This window comes from Tenrec ecaudatus, chromosome 12 (genome assembly GCF_050624435.1).
Source record: "Tenrec ecaudatus isolate mTenEca1 chromosome 12, mTenEca1.hap1, whole genome shotgun sequence".
NCBI lineage: Eukaryota > Metazoa > Chordata > Mammalia > Afrosoricida > Tenrecidae > Tenrec > Tenrec ecaudatus.
Genome location: NC_134541.1, coordinates 126,209,267 through 126,223,062, shown reverse-complemented (window position 1 = coordinate 126,223,062; position 13,796 = coordinate 126,209,267). Strand labels below are relative to the sequence as shown.

Genomic DNA, 13,796 nt, shown 5'->3' with positions numbered 1-13,796 from the left:
ATTGGGTCTCTTGGCTACTCTCTCATGAGCACGATGGTGGATCCAAGCAAGACGAGATCCCTGATCATGTCGATCTTTTCTCCGTCTATCATGATATTCCCTACTGATCCAGTGGCGCGGAGTTCCGTCTTTAGGTTGAGGTGTGACCCGCCGTATTGAAGGCTGAACTCCTTCATCTTCATCAGCAAGTGCTTCAAGCCCTCCTCCCTTTCCGCAAGCAGCCTTGTGTGAGCTGCAGAATTCAGATACGGTGTCACCTGCCTGAGGGCACTCAGGCTTGTACAAAGGGGACGGAAGCGGGATTAAAACTCAGGTGGAGTGAGTCTAGACGCGGTGGAGTCTTAACCACCCCACTGATGATTTGACTTACTACTCTCCGCTCCCCCCCAATCTGCTGTCTGCACCCCAGTTGTTCACCTGCCCATGTCACCTGCACACACGACGAGCTCTTCTGGGCCTGGCCTTAGGGGAAAGACAGACAGACAGGAAACCGGCCAAGAGCTCACGCTTAACAAAGACCGACTAGCCCAGTGGTAGATAGTGGACTGACTCAAGAGAGGAAGTGGTTGACGTCACCTTGGTGAGTCTCACAGGAAACCCTGGGGCCAAGGTGACCGCCAGATGTGTGGTAAGGACCGTGGCCTTCTTCAAGACAGAGACCTCCTTCCAACCCCCACCCTTTGCGTGGCACCTGACACGTTGGAGGCACCCAGTCAACCACGCGTGGCTGTGTGAAGTTCTTGGAGGACGGGATGCTACCCCCGCCAAGGGGGCAATTTGTTGGGCAGAGGGCCGAATCGTTTCCGTAGCTGCGGATCCATGCGACGCCTGGGAAATGGCATCAGTGGCTTCTCGTGGCTGCGGTGTGTTATAAGCTGAGGGCTGGGGTGGCCTGTCTCTCATCCTTCCCGAATAAAGTGTGAGGCAGATCCCGGGCCTCATTCTCCTGGAGCAGCCACAATCGGGGTCCTCACGTATCTGTCGGGGGGTTGACTGAATGACTGGTTGCTGCTGTTATTCGGTGGCACCGGGTCCATTTCGACCCCAGAAGGAGACCGGGACTGGTCCTGCACTGTTCAACAGCTGTTCTTATGTTTGAGCCCCGGAGATGTGCACGTGTGTACAGGAGAGCGGGGTATTCCTGTGGATGAGGGGAGGGGCAGCAGATGGGTGAATGGGAGACAAGTGAAAGGACCAAGTGCTTCAAGGTGAGGGACACATGCAGGGGCGTGTCCAAGGTCTGGCAGGTCTGGCACGCGCCCTGGGAGCCACGTGGAGAGGTAAGGGGGTCATCTGCAGTTTCTATCTGGCAGCGTCCGTGACCCACTGGGAGAGCTCATTCAACATGCTTTCACGAATCCCCAACATGCTGTTGATGTACGGAGCCATCTAGGCAGTTCCGACCCACAGGGACACGATCCACAACAGCCCCGGGACACTGCCCGGTCCAGCACCAACCTCGCCATGGCTCCTATTCCTGGGCCCATTCTTGCGGCCACGGTGTCCATCCGTCTTGCTGAGGGCCTTCCTCTTTCCACCACCCCTCGATGCCACCAAGCATGAAGTCCTCCTCCAGGGACCGGTCTCTCCTGACAGCACGTCTGAAGTACATCAGACGAAGTTCACCATCCTCACCATGACGAACCGGCACAGACACTGGTTCCCGTGTAGAGGCTGCTGACGCAGGTCAGGCAGGGCCAGAACAGAAGGCAGCGTTGAAAGAGTCTAATAAAGAACCCGCCTTTGGGGGACGCAAACGGAATTGAATTGGGGCGAATGTAGGAAAAAACAGAGCCTAACATCTATGGAGTCAAAGGCAACCAGGGGGAGGTCGGGGGACCCCAGAGCGCGCCATGAGCGCATGTTGGTGCCACCTGGTGGACAAGGAAGACAGGGGCTACTAGCCAGGGGGGGTCAAGAAAGAAGGAACTTGAGGCTGTTAGAGGGGCCTCCTCTACTTCTGCCCACTGACTTCACCCTCAGGAGCCTCTAAGGGGCGGGGTGGGGGTGCTCTTGTTGCTCAGACTCCCACGGATGGAAAGTGACATAAGGGGGAAAAGGGAAGTGAGAACTAGCCACTGGGGAAATAGAGCAAAAGAGAGAAGAGGAAGGAGGGTCGAAAGGGATGCTCAGAGTCGGAGGAGTAGGGTTGGTGTTTGGGTGTTGATGTGCTGGTCTCTGGGAGTCTGGGTTCCGCTCAAAGATGACAGGTACATCCTTCCCTGTCAAGTTCCCAGGGTACTTCCCTCAGTCCCTGTCTTCAAAGGCAGCCTCTAGCACAGCGGGTCTCTACCTCTGGGTCACGACCCCTTTGGGGGGTCGAATTACCCTTTCACAGAGGTTGCCCAAGACCATCAGAAAACTTATTTCCGATGGTCTTAGGACCCAAGACACCGCTCCTCTATCCGTCTCCAGGCGGGTCCGCCCACATGCAGATACGCCCACCTATGAGGACCTGGCATGAAGACTGTTCCCCAGGCTACAACCTGCTTCCAGACAACATGTCATTGATTTGTGATTAGAAATAAATAGCTCACCATATAGAATGACATCTTGTTTTTGTGATGCATCACGATGCTTCCATGATGTTCAATTTATAACGATGAAAATACATCCTGCACATCAGATATTTACATAATGATTCATCTCAGTAGAAAAATGACAGTGATGGAGTAGCAACGAACATAGTTTTATGGCTGGGGGGGTCACCACCACATGAGGAACTCTATGAAAGGGTCGCGGCAGGAGGAAGGTGGCGGACCCCTGGCCTCGGTAGTTGGTCTGCGCCGTGGGAACAATCGCATCTATCTCATTGGTGGTTGCGCGGGATTTAATGAGATTTGGATTGGGTTTAAGGACAAGACTTACTCAGATCTAATTTAGCTAAAGTCTGGTCATGACATGAATGGATGGATGGATGGATGGATGGATGGATGGATGGATGGATGGATGGATGGATGAATGAATAGAAGCGTGTTGTGGAGGTTTTGGGTCATGGTTTCATGAGACATCCTCGTTAACTTGGCCTAATAGCATGTGGTGCTCGTGCTCTGCCCCCTGCTTCGTCGTAGAGCGTCTGGGCTCTTAAAGCTTCCAGCAGGCATGCATGCCACCGTGGGTCTCTGCCCGCAGAAGCATCAGAGGAAGGAGGAGGGTCTTGATCAGCAGGAGGATGTGAGATGTGAGGCTCCTAGGCTCCATGAACTGCCGGCTTCACCCTGAGACCAAAAGAACCGGGCGGTCCCCAGCTACCTGTACTGAACGTTTCCATCACGGAGTCCGAAGGAAAATCCTGATCGAAGGGAGAGAAATGCAGACAAAGAATGCTAAATTCTCATGGACGCCACACTTCCTGGAGCCATGGTGGCTGAATTCCTTAAACTTCAGCTCTGAAATCGTCTTTAAAACTTAACATCTTAGACTTTAGAAATCTTCTGTTTCGAGTCTTCTCAAAACCAAATCATCTTGTTGTTGTTGTTGTTGTTAGGTGCAGCTGAGTTAGTTCCAACTCAGAGAATGAAGCCCGGCCCAAGGATGCCCCGCCGTCCTCATCGTGGGGGTCATGCTTGAACTTTGTGTCGGCTTTGGTGTCCACCTGTCTCACCGAGGGTCTTTCTCCTTTGTTGATGCCCCTCTACGCTACCAGGCAGGGGTTTGGCTTCACTAGCACAGAGTGTAGGCCTTGAGGGTTATGCTATTGAAGAATTATCTATATGAGGTCCGGTGGTGAAGAGATAGGGCTGCCCCGCTCCTATACAGACTCACAATCTCAGAAGTCCTAGGGAGCCCACTACTCTGTCTTCCCGGGTTGCCATGATTCAGAATTGACTCAATGGCAGTAGGTTTGTAAATGGGATCAAAGTGACAACAGCCACTTGGGAGATTGGCCCGGAGCCTTGGGGAGCGGTGAGTCTGCGTAACTAGGGGAGAAACAACTCGGGAAAGGAAGGAAGGAGACAGTGGTAGTGCCATTCAGAGTGGACTCAATTACGGCTCTTCTCTCACTCACTGCCATCGACCCAGAGATGGCTCTTCTGGCCATTGTCTCTGTAACTCCCACCACATGACTGCATGGGACCAGGCAAACAGGGAGTGTGGCCTTCCAGTGCGGGGATGGGTCAGTTTCGCCATCCCACTGGGTTTTAAATGAGCTGTTTCAGAAGCGGGTGTGTGGATCTCATGATCTTTGAGAAAGAAGAGCCAGGGATGAGATCCCTGCCCTGAGCCACCTCTATCCAGGAGACAGAGAGCTGCGAACCAGAGACCTGGTGGGGAGCAGATGCACCAGAGGCAGCAGAACCAAGAATCAAGAACATAAGAGCGAAGCAACCGGTTTTCTATACCATGGAGCATTCGCGCTTGGTGCCTTCAGGCTGCAGTGGCAGAGTGGGTTGCCCCCAGACACTTCATCAGAGGAGCTAGGTGTGCCGACCCCAGGGAGGTGCTGAGCGCCTTTGGACTGAGGCTTCTGGCACAGAAGTGTACTTTTTGGGTATCTATCGACAACACGGCAGGAGCTCTGTAGCATTTTCTCAAGCAGGCTGAAAGGCCAAGAGGCTGCATGGCTGAGAAGCTCAGCTCCAGAGGGAGGCCTGCCAAAGCATGCAGTGAACTGGGATAGGCCAAAACAAAGCACAAACCCAAAGCCATCGCGACGATTCCAACTCGCGGCAACACCATAGAACTGCCCCTGTCAGTTTCCGGGACTGTAACTCTTGACCGGACTAGAAAGTCTCACCTTTGGTTTCGAACTGCCAACCTTGGGGTCAGCAACCCAAAGTGTACCCACTGTGCCAGCAGGGCGCCTAAGCAGGCGGGGACGTGGGCAGGATAAAGCCTGTGCTTTATCCCCAAACTGATTGCTCTTAACCCAGGATTGGGGATTGCTCTTAACTGATTGATTTCAACCCAGGATGTGGTGGGGTCACAGTAGAACTGGGTTGCGTGAGCATTTGCACTACCGCGGGACGCCAAGTTCAAGCAGCTTAAGAAGAGGAGGAAAAGGTCCAGCAGTATGGACTGACCAGGGGTTAAAGCACTCCCCCAGAAGGATGTGCCCCGTCAACCCTGCTCCCCCCCTCCCACCACACACATATCCCGCCTTACTCTTTCCAAGTGTGTACAAGATGTCGCCGCTCCCAAAAGCGACCAGCTGTGAGACGTGCGGATGCAGCGCCAAGCAAGCTTTCGAAGACCCACACGTCCCCAAGGGTGTTCATTTACATGCCACGCTCACATGTTGTGCTGCAGCTATCTGCCGCCTGTACTTTTAGCTCAAGAACATTGTTTTTCTTTAAAACTTATAAACTATCTAAGGGGTGTGTGTGTGGGGGGGGGGTGCGGTCAGCTTCCTTAATAATTTTTAAAATGCACCAAAAAAAAAAAACCCAAAAGGGAACCGATCACAAGGATCTACATATAAGCCTTTCCCTCGGGATGGACAACTGAAAAGTGGGTGAAGGGAGACATCGGACAGTGTAAGATGTGACAAAATAATAATAATTTATACATTATCAAGGGTTCATGAGGGAGGGGGGAGGGGCGAGGGAGGGGGGAAAATGAGGGGCTGATGCGAGGGACTTAAGTGGAGAGCAAATGTTTTGAGAATGATGAGGGCAATGGATGTCCAAATGTGCTTGACACAATGGATAGATGTATGGATTGTGATAAGAGTTGTATGAGCCCCTGTATTGGACAGGGTTCTCTAGAGAGACAAACAAGATTGCTAGTAATTATATATACATATATTTATAAAGATAGCTATATAATTCAAGAAATGAACCGTTAAATTATATACAGATAGATACTACAAGAAATTAACAGTTAAATTATAAAGCAGTGAGACCCTAGCAGTCCTTCAAGGCTTGAGAGCTGCCAGTTGCCAGTCCCCTTCTGTAGAGAGAGCTGGGCTATATATACCCAGGCAGCAAACAGCAAGGCCGGTCCCCAACTGTCATCAACTGTCGGTCCCCAGCTCCAGAGATGAACATTCCAATCGTGTGGGCTTAAAGGGGCCTCAACTTACAGTGACACAGTCCACAGGCTAGGCATCCCACAGGTAGTGTACCCCTTTAAACTGAGGCACAGAACAAGCAGGGCGAGGCTCACCGAGCCATTTATCCCTCTGCCCTTCAGTTAAGCCTACTTGTGTTTATCGGCCAGGCTGGCACAATAAACTATAGCAGCCCCCAATAAAATGAATTAAAAAAAAAAGAATGAGGCTCAATTGGGTATCTAGCTTTTAGCCGGACCCCATGGAGAGTTCTGGAACATGAATTTTACTGCAGAATGAGTGCCACCTGGAGGACAGATTCGTCAGCCAGCCATTAGGGATCCCTGGTCACTCTTCTACAGCACCTCCACCCACCAGCACCACAGCCCCTAACTCCCTCCACCCCTCCAACCCAGAACAGAGGCTGCTCCCCTTGTCTGTCAGGGTCATTGCCCAGAGGAGGAGGCAGTCGTGAACCCTAGGCCGCTGGAAATTGATGTCAACACAGTCGGGAAGACCTGTGAAGGAAGGGCCCACGTGGAACCCAGGGTCTTTTTAGAAGGAGATCTACAGGGCTGACTTCCAGCCAGTGGCTAAACAGAATCCATTGCAGTGGGCTGTGCCTGGGAGGGCTGGGATCAGGATACTCGTGTGAATTAGAGGAGAGAGAACTTGAGCGAGAGGAAAGGCTGAGCCATTGAACTCAGCTTCTATATCCTAGCCTTGATCTTGGTCTTGGCAGAATGGTTCCTCGTGGCAATCAGCTATATATATATGGCAGAACCTGGCAACCAGTGCGTTCAGTTCATCGCTCAGCCCAGCCGCCGAGGGTCGGGCTCTGGAGGATGGCAGTAGGGGAAGGAGAGGCAGAGAAGTAACCTCACTTCACAGTTATTCTTCAGAGTCTGTGCTCAACAGTTGTCTATTTATTTATCACTGTCGCTGGACCATCAGGTTTAGAAAACGAACCGATATAATAAAAAATAAAAATCAAGAAACTGTGAAGTTAAGTAGACCAACTCTACTTTTCAGTAAACACACACACACAATGAAGCTGGAAAGTAAAAGCCTATTCATTCATTCATTCATTCATTCATTCATTCACTCAGCACATACTTAGCAGTTGCTTGTGAGCAGGAGCCCCGGTGGCATCGTGGTCATGTGGAGGGCTCCCAACCACAAGGTCAGCAGATCAAAACCATCAGCCACTCCAGGGGAGAAACACAGGGCTTTCTACTCCTGTGAAAAGTTACAGTCAAAGAATGGGGAGCTGATACCAAGGGCTCAACGAAAAAAGCAAATACTTTGAGAACGATGATGGCAACAAATGTACAAATGTGCTTGACACAATGGATAGATGTAGGGATTGTGATAAGAGTTGTACGAGCCCCCAATAAAATGATTTTTTTAAAAAAAGAATTACAGTCTTAGAAATTCACAGGGGCAGTTTTGGCCTGTCCGTGTAGGTTTGTTTGCTTTGAGTGAGAATCAACTCAGTGGCAGTGAGTTTGGGTGTTTTGTTTGCTTGCTGTTAGTACAGCATGGGCTTCTTCCTTCATTCTCTTAAGAGGTGTGTGTGTGTGGGGGGGGTGTACCTTTTTCTTAAGAGGTGTGGGGGGGCGTACCTTTCTAACACTGCTACAGAGTGATTGAACAGTACCTCCCCAACCTCAAAAGAAAAGAAGTATTGGAACCTACCCTTGTGCACTTACGATTTGATTTGTGGGAATGAATTAGCTGAGTAACGTTCTATAATCCAACCAATCGATCCATCGGTTGAGGTCATATGAATGTAGGCTGGATCCGGAGCTTCCTCCTTTCTGGGCTGTCGAGAGTAGGTTGGACAGGGAGGTGCACAGACAGAGCGGAATCCACGTGAAGCTCATCTTCCAGCCAAGGAACAAAGAAGCCCGAGACTGCGGACCAGGAAGGGATTGCTCACTCACATCCCACGGCCAAGGCCCTACGTTGGGCACGTTGCCCATCAACCACTGCGGTGTCTCTGGCACGGCAGCACTCGGAAGCTGAGACGAGTCCTTTCCTCGTGTGTTTACAGGGGGAAGAAGTCAATCTCTCTGGCTTTCTGAGAGGAAGGGGTAAGACCTTCTTGCTGCACCTTTAAAGGTTGAGAGAATGCCGAAGACCGGCTCCGGAGTGTTCCTAACAGAAAGCTTGAAGTCAGGTGAGTGGTCTTGAGAAAAAAGGAGAATATAGAAAAAGTAGGGTTCAGGAAAACCAAAGAAACATTCTCAAGCGTGAATGTATGCAATGGCACTTTATTAAAAGCTGAGTTTCTTTTTATACCCCATTTCTTGGCTTCTAACATATTCTTCTGGGATAACAGCGAAGTCCAAAGACACCTGGATTTTAGTCAAAACAGTTACTTCTAACATATCTTAGCAGTTCCAAGAAGACAAGTTATTTTTCTAAATACCAAAGTTCATTTAACTCCAAGTGAACTTTTTAACTAAAAGTGAAGTCCCACTCTTTTTACCCATTAGGCCGGTTAGGATAGGGTTTTCACCCTCTCCATTCCCTAAGACCATGGGGAAGAAATGGGAAATCACCCTACAAGAGAAACCCTTGAAGACCAAATGAACCGGGCTCAAGGTCCTAAAGGTGAAAGACGTGCCCTGAAGCCTACCCTCACCCATTTCCATTGGGAGGAAGGAGAAGCAAGAAAAATGGTTCCACTCCGGGATGGATAGACCCCCTCCATTGGTGTCCTGACTGCCAAGCTTGTCGGTTTGTGCTCTGGGGTGGTGATAACGTCAACAGCCACGCTCACCGCCGGGGAGTGGACCTCAACTCCGTGGACAGTGTAGTCCTGCCCCAGTGGGTTTCATCATGATGAGAGCGGAAAGGCTCGTCTTTCTCTCATAGAGTCGAGTGGTTTCTGACCGCTGACCTGGAGACTAGAAACTCAACCCTAGTGCCACCAAGGAGAAAGGACTAGGGTGCTAGGACAGGGCAGCAGCACCGCCGAGAAGCCGCGAGCCTTTCCCTTGACTTCGGTGTCTTCAGGCCAGCGGAGAATCAGAGCGTTTGGGGAGGGAGCGGTACTAGTTACAGCACCACAGCGGCTGCTATCTTGGTGACGCAGAATAGCCATACCGTAAGAGGGATGTTCACCATGACCGCGTGACAGCTTGCGGATTCTACCGAATCTGGGCCCTGGCTCATTGTAACTCTCTCTGGTATCCTTAGTAAAGGACCTGACTCCAAAGCTGAGCACTCATTTCTAGTTACACCCCGTTAACCTGGACCGAGTCATGGGATGGCTTGGGCCCACAATCAATGCCCGTGGAAGCAGCGGTCCAGAAGTCAAGAGACGTGTTGCATTGGGCCAGTCGGCTGCACAAGCCCTCTGTGGAATACTGAAAAGCAAGCTGCTGCTTTGAGACCTGAGGGGCCCCTGACCCAAGGCCTGGGCCTGATATGTTCAATCGCTTCCTGGGCATGTGAACGTTGGCCGTGGAATAGAGAGGACCAGGGGAAAATGAACGCGCTCACATTGTGGTGGGGAACGACAAATGCTGGAAGTACCACGAACTGCCAACAGAACAAACATCCAGTTTTCGAAGCACAGAGGGAGGGAGGAGGGAGAGGAGGAGGCTGAGGGAGGCGGGCTGAGCTAACAGTGTACGTGGGAGGGGAGGGAGCACTCTCTAGAACTGATGATGATACACAGCTCCTTTTAAAAGCGATTTCACCGGAGAGGGGGGGAGTGTTGTTCTTAAATTGATTGTGGTAATTATTACATAACTCTTCTTGTTACCATTGAACCATCGAAGTGCGCAATCTGTGGATTACGTGTCACTGAAACTGTTTGACAAACAGGATCTGTCTTTTAAGATGTGCAGTCGGAGGCAAGGATGGGGGGGGTGGGGGGCACCATCTTACAGACTTTGGACGTGTTGACAGGAGAGACCAGTCCCTGGGAAAGGACATCGTGCTGGCTAAGGCAGAGGCCGGGGGAGGGAGGAAGGGCCTTGAGATGAGCTGGCCCCGCGGCTGCAACACTGGGCTCAGCCATGGGGACAACTGTGCGGACGGCGCAGGACCAGGCAGTGTCTCGTCCTGTGGTGCGTAAGGCCGCGATGGGTCGACACCAACTCGTTGTCACCTAACAATGGCAGTCATGCGGGCCTCTGTGACTGCAAAGGAGACTGGGAGATGTAGAGTCGCTGTGTTAGTTATGTGTTGCTAATAAGAAATCCCTTCAAAGGAAGCCAAGGGCTCTGGTCTCCTCCGACACGCTTCAGTGGATCCAATGGCCCTTGGTATCCAGTGAAAATCCATCCTGGACTTAGAAAGCACATCGGCCCACATTGGCCCAAGTGCTGCCACTCCTCCGGCCTCACCCTGTGTTCCACTAACCCTGGAAAGCCCTGCCCCTACTTGAGCCGGGAATTCCTGGGGGAGATACGCCCTCCTTCCTATCATCTTTGGAACAGGCTAAACTGTAGGAGCCCTGATGGTATAGTGGTTACATGTTCGGTTGCTAGCTGCAAGGTCCGTAGTTCAAAACCACCAGCGACTTCTTGGTAGAAAGACGAGGCTTTCTACTCCCGTGCAGAACTACGGTCTCAGGAACCCATAGCGGCAGTTGTATCCTGTCCCGTAGGGTCCTGTAGTTGGCGTTGACTCGGTAGCAGTAAGTTTCATTTGGTTTCAGTTTGTTAAAACCAGAGATGGGCAAATTTTGGAGACTGATGAGCCAGTGCTGCCCCTCACAGTTTAAAACTGAATTCGAGAGCCATACATGTATTTTTATAAACAAATGACATCACCATTATCTGAATAACATCCCTTAAAATGTCTATAAATGAAAGGATGACAGTCTTAATTTCAAGTTTACTTCAGGGTCACCTGCACAGACCGAGAGAGCCGCAGCTGCAGTGTGCCAGCCCCTTGTCTAAATCTTTTTTTTCAAGATGAACTGCATGGAATGGGGCTTGGTTTTGTTTGTTTTCCTTTAGCCAAATAACAGATTGTGTGCCAGCAATGTCCCATGGCTCAATAACTCTATGCCAGCCAGATGTGGACCTCTCTGTGCCCACACCTTCCCTCAGGCCTGCTGCCATTCTTGTAAGACGACCAGCAGAGCAGGAGAGAATCAGGGAGCCAGGCAGAGTCCCACTGCCGCCCGTCTCATCTGTCTGTCCTCTGGCAACTGGCATGACCTGTGGGTACGGCCTCCTTTCTCTTCTATGTGAAATTTTTATAAGAATGAAATGCGGAGGGGTGTGAGAATGAGGGTGCGCTGGGAGCCGGATGAAAGGCAAGCCCTCGTTCCCTCTCCCTCTAAACTCTCCCTCTCACGAAGGAGGGCTAGCTGGATATAACTGTCCAAACGACATGCACAAACCCTTTGGAGCAGATGCTCTCTGTGTACCGCCCATGTCCCCATGGGCCTTGCCAGGAGCTGGGCTCAGCAGGTAGACACCTCTCTGGCCACCAGAGCCTGCACTGCATCCACCCAGGACAGACCAGAAGGGCCAGGAAGCTAATGCCCTCCAAGCATTCCGTCTCTAACGATGTGTGATGCATCTATAAACGCTTCTGTTCCTTCCCCGGTGGGATACCACTCAGGAGTGTGTTCTCCCCTGTCACCCAGAACTCCCCAGTAGAGCTTAATCTCGGGGAGGCCCACAAAAGCGACTATGTTGGTAGCACGCCCTCTACTGGCTCCTTCCCTTCTCCAGCACATTCCTCCTTCTTTCGATAGATAGATGATAGATGATAGAAGATAGATGATTGATAGATAGATAGATAGATGATTGATAGATAGATGATTGATAGATGATGGATAGTAGACCGATGATAGATAGATAGATAGATAGATAGATAGATAGATAGATGATAGATAGATAGAAGATAGATAGGTGATTGATAGATAGATGATTAATAGATAGATGATAGATAGTAGACAGATGATAGATAGTAGACAGATGATAGATTGATTGATAGATAGATAGATAGATAGATCTTTTATTAGAAAAAGCTGTCCCCAAAGGCAACATTTTAAAACCAGGCAATCAATAACCACAGCTGAAGGCAAACTTGCCAGTGAGCTTGCCTTGCGAAATAAGTCAGAACCTTGCAACCAGAGCAATTGCCCACGAGGGGCTTTTGTTTGTTTGTTTGTACAAAACGATGTCCACCCCTTTGTAAAAGTCGTCCAGCATTCCAGTATGGAAGGAGGAGGAGACTGCCCCATCCCAAAGTAAGAGCAGCTTATCACACGCGAGACGCAAGTAACCTACATCCCATCTGCCGTCCAAAGACAGAAGTCGGCTGCTTCCAGAAAACCAGGCTTCGTTGTAAGGAGAAACGGCTTGCCAGCTTCCACTGGGATGCTCCAAGGTCAGGAGGCACCTCCGGCTTTGCGTTTCCTCTGAAAGAAACCCATCGCGCTCCCATTGGAGCCGCAGGGCCTGCTCCTGGACGGACGCCAGCTTGTAAGACGGTCCCCTGCACACTTTGCTTACACACATACGAGAATCATGCGTGTCCTGTGCATCTGCTTGGCATCGTTGGTCGTGGAGAGAGATTAGAAAGACGATCCAAGGAGACGCAGGACGTTTGTGATGGTCCCCATGGGCGGCTGCAGAAAGACGTGAAATTGTGTGTCTGGGTAGAAAGCAGTGTCTGCTTCATATTAACGAGAAGGCCACATGCAGACCAGCACCAATAAGGTGGGCTGTTATTTGTGTGCAAACACAACCCCTTCCATGTGCGTCCCCATGCATGCAGGCATGTGTGTGTATGTATGTTTGCATCGCCCTAGACTCTTGCGGAGGGAGCCCCAAACGACTCCGCATCTGCTGCCTTTAAGGAGCGGCTTGAAGAGGGGCAGGCAGGGGGAGAGGAGAGACAGGCGTTTCACCATCTACTCTTGCTTGGTTCTGATTTTTGCGTGTGGGCGAGTCTAACAAAGCAACAAGTGGACCTAACAGTAAACTAAAGACCGTGAGTCGAGAAAGGGACGTTTCACATTCCTTCATTTGATGTATTTATTAAGCTCATCTGCTCAAGTGGGTTGGGATAGGCGTCTACAGCACGGCCGGCAGTTGGCTCCACCCACAGCTTCATAGCAGGTTCAAGGCCAGCAGCTGGAGGCTCCTTCAGGGCTGCACATACGCCCAGGATGGAAGGTCCCGTCCTGTCAACTTCGCGAGCATCTCTTGCGTCAACTTTGACTTCCACCGGAATGAGCTGCCATCCCCTCCCGCCCAGACGGACCAACAGCGTCTTCAATCACACACCCAAGAAAACCCAAGCAATGATCTTCAGCCAGAGAGGTTGTACTGAAGGCGGCTGCCTCTACACCACAAGCCCTCTGAGTCTCACACACAGACGGACACACAGACACACAAATGAAAATCCCAGCTGGTCCTTTCTGGGTGAGCTGTCATCGCCCCGTCTCCTTGTGGATATGGGTGTCCAGCAGCCTGGGGGCTGACACGCCGGGCTGACCAGAGATCAGCTCCCTGCAGGAGCGGTGTCTCAGTAGGAGCCGTTACTGGGGTTCGGGAGCTTGAGGAGCCCCCTCGCTCATCATGTCCTTGTACTGCCGCTTGAAGAAGCCGAGCTGTGGGGACAGTGGTAAAGCGTTTTAGGGATCGAGGAAGTGGGATCCCGGAAGCCAGGGGGAGTGCGTGAGAGCTGTGCAGGTCAGGAGGGAAGTCAGAAGGACCGAGAGGCCAAGCAGGGTGAGGTACTGCCTCGATGGGACCTGGAAGAAATGGGGCACAGAGGAAAGCAGCATCCACCGTGGGCAGGGAAGGGGAGACTGAAT

At 51.2% G+C, this 13,796-nt stretch overlaps 1 protein-coding gene across 1 annotated transcript in view; it reads right to left on the bottom strand.

Annotated features, from left to right (window-relative positions):
- Positions 1-13,121: 13,121 nt before the first annotated feature.
- The window catches only part of LOC142423243 (integrin alpha-M-like), a 35,851-nt gene continuing 35,176 nt past the window's right edge, over positions 13,122-13,796 (bottom strand). The window contains exon 30 of the mRNA XM_075528470.1: positions 13,122-13,589. Coding sequence (XP_075384585.1) covers positions 13,518-13,589 — 72 coding nt within the window. The 3' untranslated portion in view covers positions 13,122-13,517. The remainder of the gene's footprint in view (positions 13,590-13,796) is intronic.